The sequence below is a fragment of the Gymnoscopelus microlampas genome, assembly GCF_963454915.1.
Source record: "Gymnoscopelus microlampas genome assembly, chromosome: 19".
Lineage (NCBI taxonomy): Eukaryota > Metazoa > Chordata > Actinopteri > Myctophiformes > Myctophidae > Gymnoscopelus > Gymnoscopelus microlampas.
In genome coordinates this window covers 28,426,162-28,450,466 of record NC_139956.1, presented here as the reverse complement: position 1 = coordinate 28,450,466, position 24,305 = coordinate 28,426,162, and the positions used below count along the sequence as shown (strand labels likewise).

The 24,305-nt window shown below is 42.1% G+C and overlaps 3 protein-coding genes across 5 annotated transcripts; all 3 read left to right on the top strand.

Annotated features, from left to right (window-relative positions):
- Positions 1-993: 993 nt before the first annotated feature.
- Positions 994-4,281, top strand: LOC311034454 (scavenger receptor cysteine-rich domain-containing group B protein-like; the record flags this gene model as incomplete). The annotated part of the gene is made up of 4 exons (XM_084042335.1): positions 994-998; positions 1,439-1,737; positions 2,260-2,354; positions 4,267-4,281. The coding sequence occupies 4 exons, from the start codon at positions 994-996 to the stop codon at positions 4,279-4,281; spliced, it is 414 nt and encodes a 137-aa protein (XP_083898461.1).
- Positions 4,146-17,517, top strand: LOC311035340 (zinc finger protein RFP-like). 3 transcript variants are annotated; one of them, XM_084043489.1, is made up of 10 exons: positions 4,146-4,266; positions 9,784-10,014; positions 10,214-10,607; positions 10,747-10,842; positions 11,359-11,592; positions 11,714-11,861; positions 12,218-12,244; positions 12,369-12,433; positions 12,816-12,938; positions 13,514-17,517. In XM_084043489.1, the coding sequence occupies exons 2-10, from the start codon at positions 9,788-9,790 to the stop codon at positions 14,012-14,014; spliced, it is 1,815 nt and encodes a 604-aa protein (XP_083899615.1). In that variant the 5' UTR covers positions 4,146-4,266; positions 9,784-9,787; the 3' UTR covers positions 14,015-17,517. The 3 variants fall into 3 exon arrangements, with proteins under 3 accessions (XP_083899615.1, XP_083899616.1, XP_083899617.1); XM_084043490.1 differs by having other exon boundaries at positions 4,168-4,266; positions 8,879-10,014; XM_084043491.1 differs by lacking the exon at positions 4,146-4,266 and adding an exon at positions 8,841-9,039.
- A 3,196-nt stretch (positions 17,518-20,713) lies between these two features.
- On the top strand, positions 20,714-22,470 carry LOC311034453 (cerebellin-1; the record flags this gene model as incomplete). The annotated part of the gene is made up of 3 exons (XM_084042334.1): positions 20,714-21,031; positions 21,653-21,772; positions 22,273-22,470. The coding sequence occupies 3 exons, from the start codon at positions 20,714-20,716 to the stop codon at positions 22,468-22,470; spliced, it is 636 nt and encodes a 211-aa protein (XP_083898460.1).
- Between the last annotated feature and the right edge of the window lie 1,835 nt (positions 22,471-24,305).

Here is a 24,305-nt window from a genome sequence, read left to right as displayed (position 1 = left end):
ATACATGTCAGCCAGAGCTACTGTAGGTAATGAGCAACCACCACAAACAAGGGAGTCATTTTGTGGGAGTCGGGGTGATGTTGTGCATGGCGCTGTAAAAAAAAAACAGCGGGGGGGGGGAAACCTGTCATGCTTGCCTAGACTTTTGTCTCTTGCAGTTCTTAGATCTTCTTGTCTCCTTGTGAGTCAAATAAGTGATTTGAAATTACCAATGTTGGTTTATGAAGCATTGAATGTTTAGGGACAAAATATATTTCTGATCTTGTTCTATAGCCTATATCATAAACCATCCAGACATCTCAGGTCATCTAGGACAGGCTTGCTTTCTGTCCCCAGAATCAGAACTAAACATAGAGCAGTGTTCAGTGCAACACATATACTGTACTCTATCTGGAGCAAAATCCCAGAAAACTGAAGGTCTGCTACAACTCTCAGTTATTTTAAATCAAAGCTAAAGACTGTTCTGTTTGCTGCTGCCTTTAATTGATCATGTCTTGTAATCATTATTCTGCACTGTTTTACTCTCTTATTACTCTGTTTCATTTTTACTTTTTTTTTTTTTGTAATCTTTGTATAAGGTGTTTATTTTGCATTCACTTATGTAAAGCACTTTGCATATACAGTATACAAATACAACTGCCTTGCCGTGCCTCTGCTTGCTGCATATATTTTGCCTATATGCACACCGATGCACAGAGACAGGCAGACAAAGTGAAGAAGACAAACATCAACACACAGTGTTGTAGATCAAGAGACTGAAACGTCTTCCCTTTCAGGTATGTTGTGTTTAATTCGTATTTTGTCGCATGTGTACATTAAAGCTAAATTTATATTTCATTGTACTACCATTGGTTTTGGCTTGCCACACATTGGACAAAGTATACTGTAAATTAGGCTTAAGCATCAGAAAATAACTGCTTTTCAGATGTATATATATATATATATATATTTACATTTCACTTCAAATAGCCCATGATTAATAAAACATACACCATGGAGTGAGGGTTTGCAGTGTATCAGTGACAGTATTGTAAAGTCACCATAACAGACGGGTGATATTTTTTTTCCAGCTTGCATTTAATTCAATCTGATGACGTGGGAGGCATTTGTAACACTACTTCTATCAGGAGGTCAGTAGCTGTGTGTGTGTGTGTGTGTGTGTGTGTGTGTGTGTGTGTGTGTGTGTGTGTGTGTGTGTGTGTGTGTGTGTGTGTGTGTGTGTGTGTGTGTGTGTGTGTGTGTGTGTGGGGCCACTTTTTTCAACAGACTCAACACTGTACTGATATATCCCACAGATATGGCAGTATATCATTTTGGAGATAATGTGTGAGATTATATGCAGAAAATAATTGCTTCTTTTGGTCAAGCACTGCTTAAAAATAGCATGAATCCCTCGATTCCCTCCTTTCTGGAAAGGTGTTGCTGCTGCCTCTGTCAGGCTGGTCAATGGCACGGCCCCGTGCTCGGGCAGAGTGGAGGTCTACCACGACGACTCTTGGGGGACGGTGTGCGACGACGAATGGGGGCTCAGCGATGCCCACGTGGTGTGTCGACAGCTGGGCTGCGGCGTGGCCACCTCTGCCCCTCAGAGAGCACACTTTGGACGAGGAAGCGGGCAGATTGTGCTCGACAACGTTCAGTGTGTCGGCTCAGAGTTCACTTTGGCGAGCTGCGTACACGGAGGTTTAGGAACGCACAACTGCCATCACGGGGAAGATGCAGGTGTCGTCTGTGGAGGTGAGTATAAGAAATGCTGTCTTTTTTAGTGGTTCTCAACCTTTTCAGGCCGCGCCCGCGACCACCCAACATAATCATATTTGAACTGGGGACCCCCCAAAATAGTCATATTTGAACTGGGGATCCCCCACCCTGACAAGCACTTGGAATTGTAGGAGTTGAGGCATTACATTTAGTTTGACTCGGTTTACACAGATAAATATTGTGAAAATAGCCGATCTACTGTACAAGCTCACAGCGCCTTGTTGTGAGCTTGTAGATCGTCTATTTACATTTTTTTGGCCTCTTTCTTATAATACTTGACAATTTGGCCAATGTTTGACCATTTTTTATAGAATAGTTTGTTGATTACTTTTGATGCAGTAATGGTATTTTTTCATTTCAATAAAAAAAAGTTAGGTATTAAAATGGTCTTAAAAGTTCTTAAACCCCCCAAAATCATGTGGGGGCCCCCAGGAGTTTCAGGGTCAATTATGTCATATCTTCATAAGTATATTCATTCCATGTGTACGTTCACTCCAGAACAGATCAGGAAAACAGTGGTGAGACTCTGGGTGACCTCTGAACCCTCAGTGAATTGGAGGGACTCAGGTGTGCAGAAGGCCATTCTAGAACAGGTGAGCTTCATCCTATATGGTTACAGTTACAGTTTAATATTAAATCCAAATCTATGATAAACTATAATTTATTTTTATCACATACAATTTTAGATAGTGTTAAGTCATTTCATAATCTAATTTCTTTGATTCAGGTGGAACATACGCTTTGGAGACAGTTTTTACAGTCTAACAGTACTGGCGTGAAGCTGTCATGGAGAAGGCAACCTAATGGAGAAGTCTTCTACATGAATGGGAAAACCAAGGAAAACCAAGGATGTGATAATGAGACAAAATCAGGAATTCTACACTGAAGCTTCAGATCGTTCCAATCTTCCAGATTGCCTCATACTTGGATGCAATACAAATAACAATAAATAATGCTAGTGTCACAGATGAATTTGTATATCTAATGGACCTAACAGACCTTGTATACCAAATGGACCTGTAAGCAGGGTTGCATTGCTCATGGGACGGCCTTGCACGCCGTGCAGGAACCTATTTGACCAGGCACATGCATAGATTTAAAACAACTTTAAATTCACACCTCAACAAAGTTTACAAAGGCTCCCGACTCACACCAGGTGAATTAACATAGGAATGAGCCTAGAATCGATGCATATCAATAGTCCATTGTGTGACCTGTAGTGTAGGTGTTAAGCGACATGTGCGTGACGTCATTAAAATAGAGTGCAACCACGTTCCAATTCAGCAATGCAACACTGCCTGTAAGGGTCCATTTGTCCAACCCTGAGAATTTTACAGTGTAGATTGGGGTTCCAAAGAGAAAGAATTGTTACATTTCTCTGAGTTACAGACCCGGATCCATTTGGACCCCTGGTGGGCCCCGGACTAGACGTTGAGAAACAGTGATTTATACTCTCCATTGTTTTTACTCAATCAAACATAATATGGTCAGAAAATACAGTGAAAATTGCTGATCTGCAAGCTCACAACATGTTGTGATGCGTCACATTGTCATCTTGTAGATCAGCAATGTTTTGCAGGTATTGGTTTGTTTGCAGTCAATTCCTGTGAAGTTTGTTTATTTCTGTTTTATAATACAATCAATCAAAATATCATCATCACAAAAAATAAAATGTAGTGATGAATCAAAGTAATAAAGTGATAAGTAAAAATATTTTGTTTCATTTGGAAGGGTATATGGAGAGTGATGCCAATGCGGCTTACCATGTATTTGGGAGATTGTTTAAATACAACAACAAAAAAGCCAATGTCTTGTAGATCAGCAATTTTTGACACGTAAGTGGTTAAGATCAGAGCTGGTTATGGATTTTTACCTATATTTACTGTATATAAAATCTCAAACAACTGTCTTCTATAAACTAAGATATTATAAGAGATGTGATAAAATGACAGATAGACAATAACAAATGGAGTAGAGGGCTAGAGGCACTATAGCTAAGTAAACAGAACAATCTCAATATAAAGCATGTAAAAGATATACATATTTATACAAAGGGTTCAAAAGTGCACGATTTTCCAGTGCAAAACTGAAAATAGAGCTGTATCGTAGCATTAGGGATTAGGCATTAAAATGCCTGTGTAAGTAAATTAAGTGCTGAAACATTGAATACTGAACGAGGAAAATTAATGATCTCAGGGATCTGCTCTTAAAAACGTACTGTGTGTCACTACATATGTTTTAGTTAGTACCAGAGGGAGCTATTGTGGGTAGGAAGACCAGAAATACCTGTTAAATGTTTTTCCAAAGACAGCACACCCAAAAGACGGGAGGAGCTATCACTAAACTTACAAGCGTCATTGTATCAGATTAGCATTAACCTAATGTCAACACACAGTTCTGCTCACTGGGGTTCTGATCAACTTCTACACAAACCTCTCAGTCGCTTTAGGCTTCGATCCTCAGCACATTTTGCTGTTACAGAAACTGACCTGTCCTCCCCCTCAGGTGAGTGATGGATAATTGGGGTAAATATAGTAACAAGAATGGCTTTAGGAATGTTATTGTGATATTATTCTTGAACATACTCAAAGTTCTTGTCGAAATACAAGGAGCTGTTGATATTTATATATCAGTTGAAGCTGAAGATACAATTGAAGCTGAAGAGCTGAAGATATTTAAATATCTTCATATTTACTTGTTCTGAGACAAGTTACAGGTTGTTGTGTGAACGTCTCTGTCCATGACTCAATGGTCGAGCCCCAGACGTGGATCAAAGTTGGTTGTAGGTGGTGGTTATGTATTAATATATTAAACATGCCGTACTGTGAAAGTATAAAGGCAGAAGGATTGTGATATTTCCGCTCACCATGAAATAAGGGCTTTGTATGCTATACAGATGTGACTGTGCAACCTTCTTACTGATGGGAGCTCAACATTTTCAATCTAAAGCCAGCCACCAATAGTACAATATTTGCCCGAGCTACAGTGGGTGACCATTGACTTTGTCGTTTTTTTTCATTCTTCTCATGCGTTTCATGCAGGGCATGTATGATTTCCACTCTGTGCCACTAGGGGCAGCAGCGGTCTACTGCCTACAGCTGCCTACAGCCCACAGCAGACAGCAAGAATATATTTGTTACTAGTTACTGTATATCCTCTCCAAACTGTACATACATTACTTTACACTTTTGTATTATGTTTTGACACTTGCTTTGGAAAATGTAAACGTATGTTTTATCATGCCAATAGCTCATTTGAATAGCAAAATTGTTTGTTTTGGGGTTTTTAGGCACTGTTTTTCCTAGAAAGACAGAGAAAGATCCTGTCTGTTGCTTACAGTACAAGATGTGACATTTATATTAAGCAAAATATTAAGCAAATAAAGTTAGATAGCATGATGCTGAGCTTAACATTAGTTTAATTTTAACGTCTTAATTGATAAAACGAGACGGGAAAATAAACGTATTTTTTTCTCTTGCCAATAGCTCATTTGAATTGACAAATTGTATTTCTGTGGTGGTGGTTCAGTGGCACTATATATATATTTAATATATACTGGGGTCATACGTTCTGTGCTTTCTGTGTGTGCACTTATGCCGTGTGTCTCTTTCTTTGAGCGGGGGGGGGGTCTATCAAGGCAGGCTATTTGTTCAGATGCAATTTCAGCGTGGCTATTAAATAGGCAAAAAAATCTGATCTACAAGCCCACAAAGAGTCGCGATGCAACTCTATTTTCTAACATTTTAGTCTATTTTTGGCAGAGAGAGAGAGAGAGAGAGAGAGAAATTAATATAATATAGGCCTACTATATATACTTTACTCGTAACAGAGTAGGCTACTTCTACATTGCAGTATTGATATTTTTACTTAAGTAAACTGCAAACCAAAAAACTCTTCAACGACATGTGCTCCTTGTCCAGTCTATTCATCGCTAAACCGGTTATGTTAATTATCTCTCTCAGACAAAGTCTCTTTTATCCAGATGCGCTCTCTCTCTCTGTTTCTCTGTACAAAGACAAGGTCTCTCTCTCTAGAGAGAGAGAGAGAGAGAGAGAGAGAGAGAGAGATGCATCAAAGTAGGGGTTCTCAATCTTTTCCAGGCCATGACCCCCCAAAATAACCATATTGGGGACCCCCATTTTGCGTGTGCGGCTTTCATCATCAATTTAAAAATAAAGATGATCGGATCATCTGTGAAGCATTTTCATATACGCTGCTGTCTCGTTAAAACCAGCTGCGGGTGAATATTATCCAACACATCACCACGGTTAACGCTACGTTCATGTTTACTGCATTACATTTGTAACAACAGCATAATATTGGGTTGTGCAGGTGAGATTTAGAAAAATCTTCAGTGAATGCTTTTAGGGACTATGCCTAGGCCTACATAGAATGTGGAGGGAGAAGGGTACCAGCTGCACTTGTACCCCTTATTAACTGTAATATGCTCATTCCATGCAGCTCGGCAGAATGCGTGTGCGGCTTTAGTTTGATGAACATTGAACCTCATAACATCACTCCGTTCGCGACTGCATACAGAACGTGTGTCGGCTCTGATGTTTATTAGACAGCATGGACCTCCGCTCAGGTCCTGGAATCCAGAGCCTTATGTCAAGACTTGGCTGCGAGCACATCGCACGGCAGAAAGCACAAAAACCAAAGTGGCACAGCCTGTCATGTCAGATAACCCCGACCCATTTTGGCAGTTTTTATAAGACAGGGGTTATTGGCGTCTTTTTGGTTTGTTTTATTTTATTTCCTCGTTTATACTTATTTCCTCCTCAATATTGTTTAAGAATTAATGTGCTATCCATGACATGCTGTCACCAGTTTACCAGTTCACTGTCTGTTATTTAATGATGATCGAATATTGGCTAAATGTTTACAATTTCTTCTGTCCAAACAATGAAAAGCACTAAGAAAAGGCAAGTGAGTCTCTCTTTAATTAAGCATGATGAGCCATGTGTTTTCCACAAAACAATTGAATATCATTGAATATAATTGCACCCTTGTCATACTACTATGTTATTAGCTTTCAGTAGGCCACCACAGGCACAGACAGTGAGTTATAGCGCAGCGCGGCCTGGCGCAGCGCGGCGGAGTGGTTGCGTGCGGGGGTCGGGGGGCTTTCGTGGGAGGGGGGGACGGGTGGATCAGAGCTTAACCCTAAAACCGAAATAAAGTAACAAAAAAAAAACTCCAATCCGCTCAAGAACCTTGCTCCCCCACTTCCAAAATTAGCACTAGCCTACAACACTGGCCCAGTCTCTTGCCAAACCGGTTATGTTAATGCAGCCTATTCCAAATAAGCCAAGTGAGGAACTCTGCTATCAGGTTCCCCCTCCCCCCTACAGTACCTCTGTAGGCCTATCTCTTCTATCAAAGTATTTGTTCAGATACAAATTCAGAGCGGCCAATTTTGATATTTTTAATGCGCCTACATGAAGTTAGAGGGATGGGCAGAAATGGTGTAGGCCAGTGGTTTTCAACCTTATTCCCATCAAGGACCCCCAAATTGACACATATTAGCCCAGGGACCCCCATTTGAAAAGATATGCCAGGGACTCAACCATTTAGATTTCTTGGGCGTCCCAATCTACACTGTATCATCATCATCAGTGTTCATTTAACTCTGAGAGTGTACAAATGGAACCAAATGGACCCTGATGGGTCCATTTGGTTCCATTTGTACATTAAGAGTTACAGACACATAAGGGTCAATTTGGTTGCTAACTATTAATTTGGCTGGGGACCCCCTGGAACCCCCTCAAGGACCACTGGTGGTCCCCGGACCACTGGTTGAAAACCTCTGGTGTAGGCTATTTTCAACTGTTAATGGGTTTTTCTTTCTTCACAAATGAATTCTACTTTGTTGTACAACAGTGTCCCATAAAAGTAGCGAAAATGGCCGATCTACAAGCTCACAAAGTGTTGCATCATGATTTGAATTCCGACTGAAAACGCCACCCTTGCGTCTCCGTGTGTACAACCAAATACGCATCTTTCCTGCACCGATGACGCTCGGGGCTTTTACAGCGCTGCTCCTACACTACCACCGTCAGCAACAAGTGGACATGGAGTAAATGTACTTAGTTACTTTCCGCTTAGTTACTTTCACGTGCATATAAATGAGCCACGCGGTCTTATAAGAATGAAAACAAACGCCTCGCTGTTGGCCATGGATCACATGACGGTCGTCTGTTACGGTCATGGATGAACTCAAAATGTTACTTGAGTTCAATCAAAGTAAAAGTACAAAAGTATTGGCAAATAAATGTTTGAAAATAGCTGATCTACAAGCTCACAATGCGTCGCAATGCGTTGTGAGCATGTAGATCGGCCATTTTCAAATAGACTATGTGAAATAGGGCAAATAATGTATGTTTTATAATGTAATGATTTATATCTGCAAAGTAACTAGTAACTAAAGCGTTCAAATAATGGTAGTGGAGTAAAAGTACAATATTTTCCTCTGAGATGTAGTGGAGTAGAAGTAAAAGTAAAAATAGCAGGTCAACAAGCTTATAGAGTGGGATTCGAACCCGGGTCGTAAAATCGCCGGCCATCAGTTTTAACCGCTACACTAACTGGACTATTTCATTTACAGAGGAAAGAGGTAGAATCCTACTATACAGAAATTGATGCGAGAAATAAAAAACATATAAGACGTCTGTCTGTCTGTCTCTCCACGGACTTTTGAGACAGACAGACAGACAGACAGACAGACAGACAGACAGACACACAGAAACCAATGTGTGTCTGAACATTTCTAAAATGACAGAGATGCGTTCCTGACTGCCCGACGCTGAACAGAAAACCCAATTTAAACGCTCTAAGCACACGTAATTATTGCTAGTTATTATTATTATTATTAATAATAATATAAGACATCTATCTGTCTGTCTGTCTGTCTGTCTGTCTGGCTGGCTGGCTGTCTGTCTGTCACAAAAAAAGTGACTCCAAAGCGGCACCTTGTGGTAGTATTTGGAACTTAAATTTACTGCAAAGCGGGTGAGGCAAATGAGTGAAGTGATACTCTTATGAAAAGCGACAAAGTCAATGGTCACCCACTGTATACAGCACCAAACCAATCTGTATGTGTGTCCAACAGTCCAAGTATATACCAAAGGTGAAAGAGAAGACATGAGGCAAGTGTTTCAGGGAAGTGCAGCAAAGGTCGTTCTTCCAGGAAAGTGCACCATCATAATAAGTATGAATGACGTAGTTGCCAAGGTGTAAGTGCCAAAATCCAGCTGTATTTCCTCAACCACCACTAAGGTACTCCTCTATGTCTTGTTGCTATTGTAGGACTTATTGTCGCTGTTGTTTTTGTTAAGGCGAGGGGTTAAAGTGAGGACTTTATTGCCAGGGGTAGCAGGAGTAATGAAATGTGTATTTGCTAAGTTTAGGGTGCAAGAACAATGGTCGTTCTGTCTCTTGTTTTATTTACGGAACCATTTTGAGCTCTTATCACCACTCCAGCTCCAGTGTAGCAGCATTCCTTCATTTTCCTGCAGTGTTTATTTATCATGCACGCACACTCTCACACAGGCAGCATGCACGCACACACTATAAATATTAGAAAGTACTTTATTCTAGTCTAATTCCTATTATGTACCATTTAGTCTAATTGATTGTCATTTTATTCATAAATAATTAAACATGATCGTGCAGTTATGTATATAATGTTCATACATAGAATTATAATTCTTCTATCATAGACTTATTAATATTGTCTCTGTCGGGTGGAAACCTCATATGTGCAAAACTGTTACTTTACAGGATTCAAATTCAAAAATAGCAAAAGTAGCAGATCTACAAGCTCAAAACGCGTCGCTTCATGCCGCGTTTTGAGCTTGTGATCTAATGCTTTTGATGATTTTGTGTGCCACTTCAGTATGATCAAGCAGGGCATGAATTTGCAGAAAACACAAAAAGTTAGAATATGGAGATAAGAGGTTTCTGCCTGACAGCAATGTTTAAAAATGTTGAATAATTGTATTAAAATGTCCCCATCATCAGAAACATGGCCTCGGCGCTGAGTGAGGACCAGTTCCTGTGCTGCATCTGTCTGGACATATTCACCAAACCCGTGTCCATCCCGTGTGGTCACAACTTCTGTCTGGACTGCATCCAAGGCTACTGGGACACCAGGGACACGCCTGAATGCCCGCTATGCAAGGAGACTTTCCGCCGCCGTCCAGAGCTCAGGGTCAACACGGGCTTCGCCGACATCACTGACAACTTTAAAAGGTCAACCTGTCGTTATTGAAGCTCCAATTGTTTCTTTAATTATTTTCCTGCCTGTGTTGTCTGTTGTCTGTTGTGGATCGGCTATTTGGACTATTTTATCAATGTTTTTTAAAATAGTGTTAAATCTAACCTGATTGACATCACTTTCATTTAAATTAATTGAGATCGAATTGAACTGCATTTGAATCAAAACTAAAAGGTCGCTGAAGGTCAAGCTACGGCAGACTGAAGACGGCGATGACGTCCCGCCGGTACCCCAGAGGTGTTCCTCAAGGTCCCGTACCGGGCCTCCTGACGAAGTGTCCTGCGACATCTGCTGTGGAAACAAGCTGAAGGCGGTCAGGTCATGCTTGGTGTGCCAGGCGTCTTACTGCCAGACCCACTTAACACCCCACCAGAGGGAGGCAGCCCTCCAGCAACACAGGCTGACCGACCCCGCCACCTTCCCCACCCAGGGTCTGTGCAGGAAGCACAAGAGACCCCTGGAAATGTTCTGCAGGAACGACTTGTCTCCGCTGTGTGTCAAATGCACAGAGACGGACCACAAGGGCCACAACACTGTGCCCATGCACATGGAGAGTGTGAAGATGAAGGTGAAGAATTTGATTGATTGATTGATTGATTGATTGTCGCTCTCTGTGTGCTAAATGGTAATTGTAAATTGCATTTTACATGAATGAGATCAACAGTAACATACTGGTGGAATTCCTATCTTAACCATCTACACTACAGGCTCAGCTGAGGAAGACAGAGGCAGAGATTAAACGAATGGTCCAGGCCAGACTGAGGAAGAAAGAGGAGCTCAATCATTCCCTGGAGCTGAGCAGAGTATGTTTTACACAGTCCATTCACTTTAGCTACATCGTTTGCATTCCGAAAGCCCAGAAAAGAAAAGAAAAAAACGTTATGTTATCGACCTAATTGATCATAAATATTCCATATTCAATGTTATTGACATATAATGTTATTATTATAAATCCTACCGCTTATAAATCCTACCAGAATACATTTTATGTTGATTGTAGTGTTTTTTATTTTGACAGAGGCTACTGCTTTCTTTACAATTCAATCAATGTTGTCTTTGTATCTTGTATCAGAGTAGAGCATAACGGCACAGCCAGATAGGTCAATGAATACATTGTTTTATCATAGTCAGCATTCGGGATTGGCTTTGGGCCATGGCTTTGTACGGTACATTGAATGAATGCAAAACCATCACAGAATGGCATACGGTATGATACAAATAGCACATGGGAAGGAATCAAACCATTAAAGAAAGGTTTTGCTGAAGGGGATCAAAAAAGTTGCTTGTTAAACATTTAAAATGTTCTTGCCTTACTTCAGAAAAGTGTGGAGTCAGAGATAGCAGGCAGCGTCGAGGTCTTCAGTGAGCTGATGAGCTCCATAGAGCGGAGACAGGCGGAGGTCATCGAGGAGATGGAGGAGAAGCAGAGAGTGGCAGAGAGGAGGGCAGAGGGACTCCTCAGAGAGCTGGAGGAGGAGATCACCGAGCTCCAGAGGAGGAGCGGCGAGTTGGAGCAGCTGGAACACACAGAGGACCACCTCCACCTCCTGCAGGTATGAAAGGATACTGTAGTGTATGTGGTTCTAGATGTGGCTCTAGAAAGCTCACAATCTGAAGCAACAAGTTTGTAGATACATTTTACATTGATCATGGGAAATGTGTCTCCTGTTTTAGAGTTTACCGTCTCTCAGCACTCCTCCTTCCAACAAGGACTGGTCTGAGATCAGTATCCATGCATGCCTCTGTGTGGGAACAACCACGAGAGCCATCTCTAAGATGGTGGACATATGCAAAGAAATGGAGAAGAAGTTGTCTGTAGAGGGTCAGTATCTTTTAAAAATACTAACATACTTTATTTGTACAGGACTTTTCTAAATGCAGTGTTTACAAAGTGATTCATGCAACACATAAAATGGAAAATGATAGAATTATGAATAAAGAATAAGCAAAACGGCGGTAGTTTATATAGTTTTAATGTATTGTCAGTCTCAGTTATTCCTGTTGTACGAATGATAACTGATTGACCCATTGATTGAATTTATTTGATACCATACCAGTAGCTTTACATACAGCATATAATTGTAACTTCCAATAGCATAAGCAATAGATTTAATCCTATTGGGTATCTTTTTGTGATTGTTGGTAAATTAAAACAAACGTTTTTCCACCCTCTTGTAGAACTGAAGAGGATCCAACAATATGCAGGTATGCATGCATGTGTGCACTGCACACAACACGCACGCACACACTCACACACACTCTATAGACATGAACACTTCACTCTTCATGTCATTCATGCAATCCTTTTTATTCAATCCTGTCTTACCAGTTGATGTGACTCTGGACCCAGTTACAGCAGCATCCTGGCTGGTTCTGTCTCCTGATGGGAAGCAGGTACATCCTGAACTGTTCTTCTCGCACTTCTTAGATTTCTCCAAATTACCAAATATTTACGAGAGTTCTCATAATGTTATGATTCTGTTAGCTGTAAAACAGTTTGCAACTGAGTTGGCAAACGTTTGACAAAAATAGAGAAACATAGCTGATACTACATAGCTAGTACTATTTACTATCTACTACTATTTTCTCACAACAGATTTGTTGTAGAAGAGAATAAATGAGCGGGCCAAAGAGGTCAATGAAATACACTATAGGGCTTAAGGTGAAATAGCTCCTAAAGAGTTCCCTGACAGAGTTGTTATTGCATTTTCTACTTGTATACTGTTTGATGTTGTCCAGTGGTTCAACAGATGATGATGATCATAATGAATGACAGGTGAACATCGGGTACAAGCAGAACCGTATCGTAGCCCCTGATGATCCCCGGAGGTTTGACTCGTGCGTCTGCGTTCTGGGGAAACAAGGCTACAGCAGTGGACGTCGGTACTTTGTGGTACAGGTAAGACCTCAGTCACCTAACCATGGTCCAGGTTGGGAATATTAAGACAAATTGTGAGCCTATAGCGTACATTCAACTATCTGATTCAGATCCATGTTCAGCCTGCAGCTCCTCTTCATCACGTTCCAGAATGTAATATTCTGGGTTTTCCACTGGTGCAGTGGTTTCCAACCTTTTTTAACCGTGACGCTCGTCCTTGGGCGACCTCGTCTGCTGGAAAACGGCTCCAGCCAGACATTTCTCATGGGTTGTGAGCTTGTACATGTGAGCTTGTTTTGATTTTTTGAAACATTTGTTTAACAATGTTATTAGTGTGCTTCATTATGAGGTTACACGTGGGAGTTAGCTATGAGTTTGTGCAACATGTTAAAAATGTTGGACTACCTCCAAGCCGCTATGATCTTTGGCGTCCCCCCAAGAGAGCCTGGACCCCAGGTTGGAAACCACTGCACTAGTGTAAAAAAAATGTGGGGGGGGAGAAGTATGTTTTTATTCTGTATCTTTTGTTTTGTGCGTGCACCGTTTGACTCCATAACCTAAAATGATGTATCACACTGGCAACATTTAAATTCCAGGTTGGTGATAAGACGGACTGGGACGTGGGCGTGGCCAGGGAGTCCGTGAACAGGAAGGGAAGCATCACGGTGAACCCAGACAGTGGCTTCTGGGCCATCTGCCGCCGGAAGGCCGGCAGCCTGAACGCCTGTGCCGGCCCCTCCGTTCCCCTCCCCCTGAAAGACGTGCCCCAGAAAGTGGGCGTTTTCTTGGATTACGAGGGTGGGACGGTGGCTTATTACGATGCAGAAGCAAAGTCTCATATCTACACCTATCAGGGGTGTGTTTTCACAGAGGCCCTGTACCCGTACTTTAACCCTTGCCTCCACGACAACGGTAAGAACGTCGCTCCTTTGATCATCTGTCCTGTCGAAACAGGAGGAGCAAGGGTGGCAGGATATGTTGGACAGGAGGTTGAGGCAGAGGTCCCGCCCACCACACCTCTACCGGGGGTGCCACCGGTGCCACCTCGGACTCGACAGTCGTCCGTTCGCTCTTTGTCACGTCACACCCTATTCTGAAGGAGTCTCCAACTAAAATAGTAGACTATGGGCAGGAACTGGGCAGAACGGTGAAATCATCTGGTGTAGTGCTCAGTTGAAATGAATAAAGCATTTAGACAGAGCATTTGGACCTCCATACCGTAGCACAAAACTGTTGCATGTAGTTAAGACCCCTATCTCTGGACCATAGATCAGAGATACCATAGACCATAATTTACTTTAACACATATCATGATAATTGAATTGAAAATCAAGTGTAAAGTCTGGCCAAAACCTCGTTCACTTGAATTTCATTCTTCCATGTGAGCTTCAATTTCAAGAGCTCTCCCTTGCCGCCTGCTCTGGACCCGACCCATGTTCATATGGATCATCATCATCATCTGTTTGATCACAGTGATCCCTTCCCTTCCCCATGTAGTCTTCCTCTCTGCTTTCCAACTCTCTCCAAAAATAACCCATTCCCTGCTTCCTCATACACGTGACTGGCTCTAGTCGCAATTACTGGACCCTTTTCACAGCTGCCGTTTTGGCAAGTAAGCCCAGCTGAAGGTAATAACATTAATTGTGGGTATTTTTAACATCTAGCAACATCTTAATGAAACACGCCCACAATTAATGTCATTACCTTCAGCTGCCTTTAACATTACCACTGTGTTCAATTGGCTTAACCTTGAGACAGAGACAAGGCGGGTTAAACAGAATTAGAGTTTGGTGTAAGCAATAATACCGCTGCATGTTTGGTGAAATGTTATCTTACAGTATACCAATTATGAAACTATATCCATTATAAAAGGTGCTAAAAGATCATGTAAACAATGACAAGCATCCAGCATAAAATGATGACCATGCAGCAAGCAAGCTGTATACACTTAGCATTCAACACTGAACAAGCTTACGTAACTCTCACCTGAAGGCCTGTGTTCATGACCTCCCTGCTTGTTATTATACAAGCAGCTGTTCTGTTATGTTTATGTAGATGGGAACACACTGTTATATATGTTTGTTTTGTTTGTTGGTCACCTAGCAACAATTCCCGCTAGATCAGGGGTCTTCAATATTTCTCAGGCCAAGGACCCCTTAGCTGAGAGAGAAATGATGCAGGCACCCTCACTACATATTGTATAAAATTAAGTTGCAAATTAATTGTTTTCATAGATTTCATAGATAAGCTTCATAGACTTCATAGACTTGTTTGACAGCAACTACTGTTGTGTAAATTAAACCCTCATTACTTTGTTAACTTGACCTTTGGCTCTGTAATTGGTTTGCTCTTTTTTCCCTCTACAACAAATCTCCTAGTAGATCTACAAGCAAATCTATAAGCTCACACGTCGTGCTGTGACGCGTCTTGAGCTTGTAGATCTGCTGCTTTTGGCAAATAGGGATGAATAGGGATGCTAGGGTTCAAGTGGTTAATGTAAGAAGAAAAAAAAGTCCTATCCCAAAAAGATTTGGCCGCCCCCCTGTAGTAACTCTAAAGACCCCCTAGGGGTCCCGAACCCCCTGATGAAGACCCCTGCACTAGAATATACACTAACACTTTGAAAACCATGTTAACTTTTCAAGTAGAGATAAATGTTTAAAGTTATGACTTTAACTTATTATAAATTCATTAATCTCTTATACTCAGAAATTACTTCTGGAACAGATATTTTCTTAACCTAGCTCAAATATATTTTTGGGTTGATTATTTCTGCTCCTTTAGGACGTGGCAAAGGACTTTAATTTGCCAATAAACATGTGCAAAATCCTATTATGATATGTAGGTAGGCCTATGTTGAATTAGTGACCATGTTAATACAGAGATGCAATTTAGCTTTATATCACTGTCCCCATCAGAGGGTACTGACAGTGTCCATCAAAACTGCTTACCATAATTATGTGGATGCCTCTCAAAGGAACATAGCTCTCTCTCACCGAAAAATTATGATCCCATAAATTTTGCTGCATCAGTGCATTGAAGAAATCAAGTACAGGATGTGACAGGATGTCTTTCAACTTAACTTTGATACAATTGCCTTCGGTGGCAAGGAAACGGTTGAAAGTGAGTGAGACAAGGTGATCTAAATTTGGATAGCTACATCAAGTAAATAATAATGTCAGCCTAAAATAATCTTAAAAATTTAGCGAGAATTAGAGGATTGGATGCCAACAAAACTTAAAAGTAAAATGTATCCATGCGCTTATCTCCAGCAGGGACCAGTGTTTCCTAAACACTTATTTTGGGTCTCGAGCTAAAATGTTTGGGAACCGTAATCTACAGTTACTACTGTACTGTTTTTCTGTCATGTATCATTCAGCATGCAGATGCAGATCCAGTGAGTCACATAATTAGTTTTAAAATATTGGTGACTGCCTTTAAATCACCGCTTGAAATCAAGTACAGTATAGACCCCTTAAGGGACCCCGGCCAACGAATTACAGGGTTTAACCACTTTACAGTGGTGGAAAGTAACTAAGTACTATACTTAAGTACAATCTTGAGTTACTTTTTACTTTACTAGAGTATTTCCAATACTTGTCTAGAGTATTTCCAATACTTGTCAGGGCAGACAGTGAGCGAACCCAGATACAGAACACAGACCAAGGAGACGTATAGAGAGTAAACTTAAGTGTCTTTTATTCAAAAACAGATGTACAGGCTAAAGCCGCAGTATAACTGAAGGTAGGATTTCACCAAACGGAGGTCCAAAGTAGCAAGGAACGAAAAGCAGTCCTCCTTGTAGATCTCTGTAATCTTCTGTCCAGGTTGGAGTTGCGTGGGAGGCAGTCAGGCTGACTGGATGAGAGGTTACTGGAGGTGAAGAATGAATCTGGTTCTTAAGCAAAGCAAACACCTTAACTGACCTTGTATTTGTCACAGCCAGGTATAAGTAGCCAGCCAGGTAATTGCAGGATGGAAGACAGCCAGGTAATTGCCAGGACACACCTCCCCACAAGCAGAGTGCAGCTCCAACCTAATGGACAAACTAGCAGAAGTTAAGACAGTCAGGACTCCCAAGCTGCCATGACAATACTTTTACTTTCTACTCCACTACATCTCATAGGAAAATATTGTACTTTTACTACAATTATTTGAAAACTTTATTTACTAGTTACTTTGCAGGTATAAATTACTATATTATAAAACATACATTAACCACTTTAGCCCTATTTTATACCTAGGCTATTTGAAAATAGCCGATCTACAGGCTCACAAAGGGTCGCATCGCGACCCGTTGTGAGCTATACATCTGCTATTTTCAAACATTAGTACTTTTACTTTTGGTTTTACTTAAGTAAAATTTCTGGGTACTTCTTCCACCACTGATGGTCCCTCAGGGCTCAATACTAGTGTCTTTTCTGTTTTCTGTTATCGTGGGGAAAGCTTTCACTTCAAATGGCCATACTTCGGTGACCATTGCTCTTATCAGCGAAACATAGGACTAGGTTTGAAGGCCGCATAGCGGCATGAAAATGTAGCATTACAAAAGTGTAGTTTGAGAGTCTATTAAAAAAAGACTGTAAAAAGTGCACAGTGAAATAAGTGTTTTCATTTATTTTCAGAGAGATGAGTGGAACACACTGGAGGGGTGGGGGGGGGGGGGGGCAGAGGATAGGGTGTGGAGAGGAAGCAGTGGGAGGATGGAAGGAAGGAGGAGAGACATGGGGAGGAGAGGGAGGCGTGAGGAACAGGTAGGAGGTGGAGGAACCGTGAGAACAGAAGGCGCCGTGGTTCTGGTGATGTGATTAAACGTCTGCTCTAACAGAGGGGTTCCCTGGATGGAGATGGAGAGGGAGAGAGAGAGAGAGAGGGAGAGAGAGGGAGAGAGGGAGGGAGGGAGGGAGGGAGGGAGAGAGAGACGGAGAGAGGGGGTGTACAGGGAGGGAAATGCAAGGAAGGGAGGAAAAGTGAGCGAGGGAGTGATGGGAGAAGGACAGCAGGAGAGAAGGACAACAAGACAGATAGAGAGGAACACTGGCACAGGAAGAGAGGAGAGAGAGAGAGAGAGAGAGAGAGAGAGAGAGAGAGAGAGAGAGAGAGAGAGAGACGGAGAGACAGAGAGAGAGAGAGAGTGGAGCAATAACGATGAGGCATTAGCGGAAGGGGAACTTGGATTTTTGGGATGCGCTTACTTAACCGAGGCCAGCTAAATACTGTATGTCAGTGAGCTTACACACCTGCTCTGAGGTAAGATGTATGTCACTTGTATGTGTGTGAAATGTATTTCATAATATGTGTGAAATGTATTTTTATTGTTTTGCAAGTTTAGCCATATAATCATTAGACTCCCGTGCCACAATGGTGATACTAAATCAACAGTGTAAAGTGTGTCTTCAGTGCTCTAGCCGTGAACACTGTATCAATTAATAAAGCAAAATGAAAGTGACATATAGGATAGCATTGTTTTTTATCCCACCTCGAAATGAATCTTTCATACGTTAAGATGTGATCATTGCTTTATGGAGATCGATCCCTTATACTCTGTGTGTGAGAGAGTTGATTGATTGATTGATTGATTGATTGATTGACTGACTGACTGACTGATTGATTGATTGTTTGATTGACTGATTGACTAAAATGACTGACTGACTGACTGACTGACTGACTGACTGACTGACTGATTTATGTTTTTATTGACAGAAAATGCATACACATGACCATATATCTGCATACAGTATCTGTCAAAAAGATATAACACGAAAAAACTAGAGAGCTTATTTCCATTGAGGTCCTTTGAGAGAGAGAGAGAGAGAGAGAGAGAGAGAGAGAGAGAGAGAGAGAGAGAGAGAGCGCGCGCAAGAAGCAAGAGAGAGCATATTCACATGTTTGTCTACAATATGGTCTGTGTGTGTTTCTAATACAAAAATGCAAATGTCTGTTTTTTCATGCATGCGTGCATCAGCTAATACAAAATGTGAATGCATGTAAGATCAGACAGTCACCTTCATGCACATGGCTATGTGCGTGCGTGTGCGTGTGCGTGTGTGCGTGTGTCTGTGTGCGTGCCGGCGTGTGTACATGCGTGCGTACGTGCGCGCGCATGTGTGTGTGTGTGTGTGTGTGTGTGTGTGAAGGAATGCAAACAGGGACTCAGGTATAAGCCTGGAAAGGAGAGGGGGGGGGTGTTGGGAGTGTTTACCCACAGATGGTGTCTCAGTGGTAGGACCGATACAGTCCTCTGTCCCCCTCCTGAGTCCAGCTGGCATCCTCTTCCTGGCCAAGGCATTAGCTCACCATCCCTTCATCACTACCATCATCATCATCATCTTCATCCTCTACTTCTTTGTCTTTGAACTCGTAATTACCTCCTCTTCATCTTCCTCTTCGTCATTCATTTCTGCTCTTTTCTGATCTGGTAGGGTTGGGCAATATCACGATTATTTCAGACTTTTGCCACGATTACAATGAATGAAAATAGCAGATCTGCAAGCTCACAAGTCGTCGCAATGTGATGCGTTGTGAGCTTGATTTGGACTATTTTCACTATCGTTCTACGCCACCAACGAAGTGTAATACACACGTGGTTAGTCAGACTAATTGATTTTAGAATGTTTTGTGTCAATTCACAGAGAAGAAAACATTATCCAAAACCTGCTTCTTGACTATTCGATTAACCTACATGAGCAAGATTATTAGTTCTAAATATTGGTTTAAATACATTTTTAATGTTAATTGCCCAACCCAGTCGCCTGGTCCTTTTTGTTCTCTCCTTTTTTCATCTTCTGTCCAAATCTCATCTTGGCTTTCTCCTTCCGCTTTCTCCTTGTTCCCTTTTTCTGTAACTGGAACCTCCTCAAGGAGCCTTGGGGGTCGCCGGACCCCACATTGAGAATCAGTGCTGTAGGCAATTGCTTGTTTTGTGTGTTGTTGGTTTGTAAAATTTGTGACGATGCCGCACAGTAAAATCTGAGTTCCTTTAAATACAAGATTGTAAAAATATACAAATTACCCTACTTACCCTACCTTTAACTTCTCAATAACCAAAAGTGTGTTACTGTACATCTTCCTCATTGGCTGCTCTGCTCCTGTCTATTTCCACTGTGTGTTGAAACAGGTCAGAAGTCACGGAGCAGTGAGACAGCTCTGAAGTCTTTGCCACGGTGCAGTGAGACAGCTCTGAAGTCTTTGCCACAGTGCAGTGAGACAGCTCTGAAGTCTTTATACCACGGTGCAGTGAGACAGCTCTGGCTCTGTGCCGGACTGCTGCATCCTGATGGGCTAGCGGACCCGCTGCCCCTGTGGTCTGAAGAATTGGATGGCCTCCACCCCCACGGTGTCCACATAAGAACTCCATATAAGGACGGCCTTCGTGTGTCCCTCATAAGACGTTTCTCAGCGTTCCGTGTGAGGACGTCCTGTCAGTATAATCTATGGCCGGCGGCCATCTTGCTTTAATCCCCTCCCAGGACGACACATCATCAACCCTCCATCTTGGCACGACGCCGACAATCATACCTGAGGATTACTGACGTCATTTCCTGTCCTTAATTAGCTAACGTGAGTTACTGTCATCATCATCGTCACCCAAGGAGATTTTTTTTTCATCCTTTCTCTCACAGGGGGATTTGAGGAGGTCATACTGTCATTGAGCGTTGTCAACACTGCACACCTCACATGTTCAGGGATACAATCAAGTTTTATCTGAATCTATCTATCTTTCATCTTCCACCAAATTGTACCAGGGGAGAAAATACAAGCTGACGTCACACTACTAAACCATGTCATTAAGAGGTATGTCCCATCATGCGTCCACCTGCTGTCCGACCTGCATCCCGGGTCTCAGCTCCGCCGTGCTCCAGGGAACTCTCCTCCTCTTCCTCCTGCAGTGGGGGCCCTTGGGGGTCAGTGGTCAAAACGAGACGGAGCCAATCGTGTTGGAGGGCAAGTGCCTGGTGGTGTGCGACTCCACCCCCTCGGCCGAGCCGTCGGGGAGCGCCCTGGGCATGTCGGTGAGGTCGGGCACCGGCCGCGTGGCGTTCTCCGCCGTCCGGAACACCAACCACGAGCCGTCGGAGATGAGCAACCGCACCATGACCATCTACTTTGACCAGGTCAGCCTTGGTGTGCGACGGAGAGGGAGAGAGAGAGAGAGAGAGAGAGAAAGAGAGAGAGTGTCTGTCTGTCTGCCAGTCTGTCTGTCTCCTAATATACAGTATCTCTGGTTCTGTCTGTCAGTCTCTCTTTCTGTGGCTGTATGTCTTGTAGTATTTCATTTACTCTGAGCGGTGTCCCGATGGTGCTTTTGCTATGTCGTGTGGTGTTTATTTGGGGAAACTGATAATACACAGTAGAAACCACACGTTCACACCTATAGACAGTAAAAAGAATTTGGACGAAGGAGCCGTGACGTCACCAATTGGTTACTGTATTGACATACCTTACTTTATCATCAATTTTACAATTAATGTTTAGTACTGTAATAAAACCAAGTGTAAAGTCCGACGAAATACCCATTCACTTGAATAGAATGTTTATTCTTCTGCAACCAACAGGAGTGGAAATAGCAACACAATCTAGGCCATTAATGGCTTCATATCCAGAACCGGATGCTTGTTGAATGGTTCACACTAGCGGCGACAAAGCAACAAGCTATGGAAGCCGGTGATGAAGCTAAGTGATGCCTGACAAGTGTCTCTCATTCTCTCCCCCTCTCTTTGCCATTACTACCATAGATTCTAGTAAATGTTGGCGGCCATTTTGACCCAGCCAGAAGCATCTTTGTGGCTCCAAGAAAAGGGGTGTACAGTTTCAGCTTCCATGTGGTCAAAGTTTACAACAGGCAGACAATACAGGTAAGAGAAACTAAGCTATACTTGAGTATAAAAGCTGCTAACACATTCTATGAAGCCCATTGTGTAATGTATCATAAAGATACTTATAAATGACTTAAGATATTATAGTAATTATAAGCACTCATTAAGTCATCTTCATAATGTTTTATAACAATAATCATAACACATTATAAAGTACTTTAAAATTACTTAAAAAGTCAAGTATCATAATCCTATTTTATAATTGTCTTAATGGAGGACCATCAGCTACGCCGAACTCTAGATGTGAGGGCCCGAAGTCCCGAACCTCTACTTGCTGGACACTCTCAGACATTCTTTTGCATTATAGCTATCTTTATAATGCATTGGGCTTATAGAAAGTGATACCTGAGATTTCAATAATTGATTTCTTATTTCCTGATTCTATTCTATATCGTTCCATTCTTTTCTTCGTTCCACATTGTCCTTGTCACCTACTGTCTCCTAACTTACCGTGTCATCCACCCGTCCGTCCCACTAAGGTGAGCTTGGTTCTGAACGGCTGGCCGGTGATCTCAGCCTTCGCCGGGGACCAGGACGTGACCCGGGAGGCGGCCACCAACGCCGGGCTGATCACCATGGAGCGGGGCGACAAGGCCTACCTCAAACTGGAGCGAGGCAACCTGATGGGAGGCTGGAAGTACTCCACCTTCTCTGGCTTTCTGGTTTTCCCCTTGTAGGATGGAGGTTCAGGTTAATGACCAAAGGGGGGTGGGTGGTGGTGGGGGGGGGGCTGTTTAAATGGAGGTGGATGGGGATTGAAGAGCAAGATGGTGTTATGGATGAGACTGGGAACCTAATATTGGGGAGGGAGGGGGTGGAGGGGAGTTTGAGTACTTTCCCCTTCGTGGATTGTTCAAGTCTTTCGGGGTGGTGCGTTTAGGGTGTTTGGGCCGGTGGTCGGGTGGGGGTGCGAGATGAGGGATGGAAGTGATAGAAGGAAAGAAAATAAGTGAGAATAACTGGGCGGGACAGGAAATTGCATAATCCCATTTCCTCTTGGGTTTGTTTTCTCTTCGTATAATAGAGGGGATGGAGAGATGGAGATAAAAGACGGAATGGAAGGGAAAGGAAGAATGAAGTGATGAGGGGCAATAGAATGGAACATCGTGGTTGTCTGTAGGTTTCTGAATTATAAATATGTTTCATATACGACTTATGAGAACAATTTTAATGCTGGTTACAACAAAACCTAAGACTCGTTTTGACACAAAGAACCCCACAGAGTACAAGGGACAGGTAACCGGAACGCACGCCCCAAAACACACACGCCCCCATTCTTTTCGCGAACCGCTCGCCCCCAGGTTATATGAATAAGGTTAGGTTTAGGCATAGTTTTACTGACGTTACATTTAGAAATACCTGGTGGCGACCGAAACGAGGTCGCCGGATGTGACCCAGGGCGAGCATGTTTTGGGGCGAGCGTTCTTGTATTCACGGGACAAGGTGCTCTGCAGAACAATGCATTAGTGAGCCAGTTACAAGAAATATGACTGTCTTTGATGTATACACATCCGATAGATGGGTGACTTTAAAATTAATATTTACAACCAATAATCTTGAATGTATTTCCAGAAGCACTTTAGTTCATACATTTCTTAACCACTTAAACCCTATATACTTAGTTGAATCTACACTGATTACATTTTTTTTATACCAAAAATAGGCGATCTACAAGCTCATAACGCATTGCATGGCAAATGCTTTGTGAGTTTAATTTGGTTAATTCAGCTATTATCTTGTGTAATAACTTTTGGAAATTGCAAGCACATAGTACCGTTTAACCACTTGAACCTTAACATCCCTATTCTCATGGCAAATATTCGGCGAAAATAGCCGATCTACAAGCTTACAACTCATTGCTATGTGAGCTTGTAGATCGGCTATTGTCGGTAAAGAGATTTTCTGTAAGGTGAAAAAGGAGCGTACTTAGTATAGAGCCCTCCGGTCACCTACGTACATAAGGTTTAAGTGGTTAATAGTACATAATGGTGATCTCCCTATCAGTATTTACAAGTGCATACAGTATTGTAATGCAAATAGTGTTCGATGTAACCTACACTCTTGTAAGTGAGCTTTACATTAGGGAGATTTTGATTAAGTACTTACTGAGTGATTTGTATACTTGCAATACATTTGCATAACTCCACCATGGATTATAATAATATAAGGCTATTGTAAGCTCAAGTGTTGCCATTTCAACTGCACTTTTATGGCCCACTGTCTATTGTCAGACTGCTAGTAGACTGTAATGTGTTTTATGTGCTTGCCTGCACCATGTGATAGTCTGTCCAATGTCTATGTTTTTCTTGTTTCGATGCATGACCAGCTAAATAGGAAATTAAATTATATTATGGAAATAAAGAGTATGATGTCTAATACCTGACTCTTGATATGTCAAGAATGACTCCCCAAACCAGGAATGAAGTAGCTCTTCAAAACAGGTTGAGGACATCTTGGAATTACAAATGTGTAATTGATGCCTAGCAGACAGTGTGGTTTATTTGCTATTTAA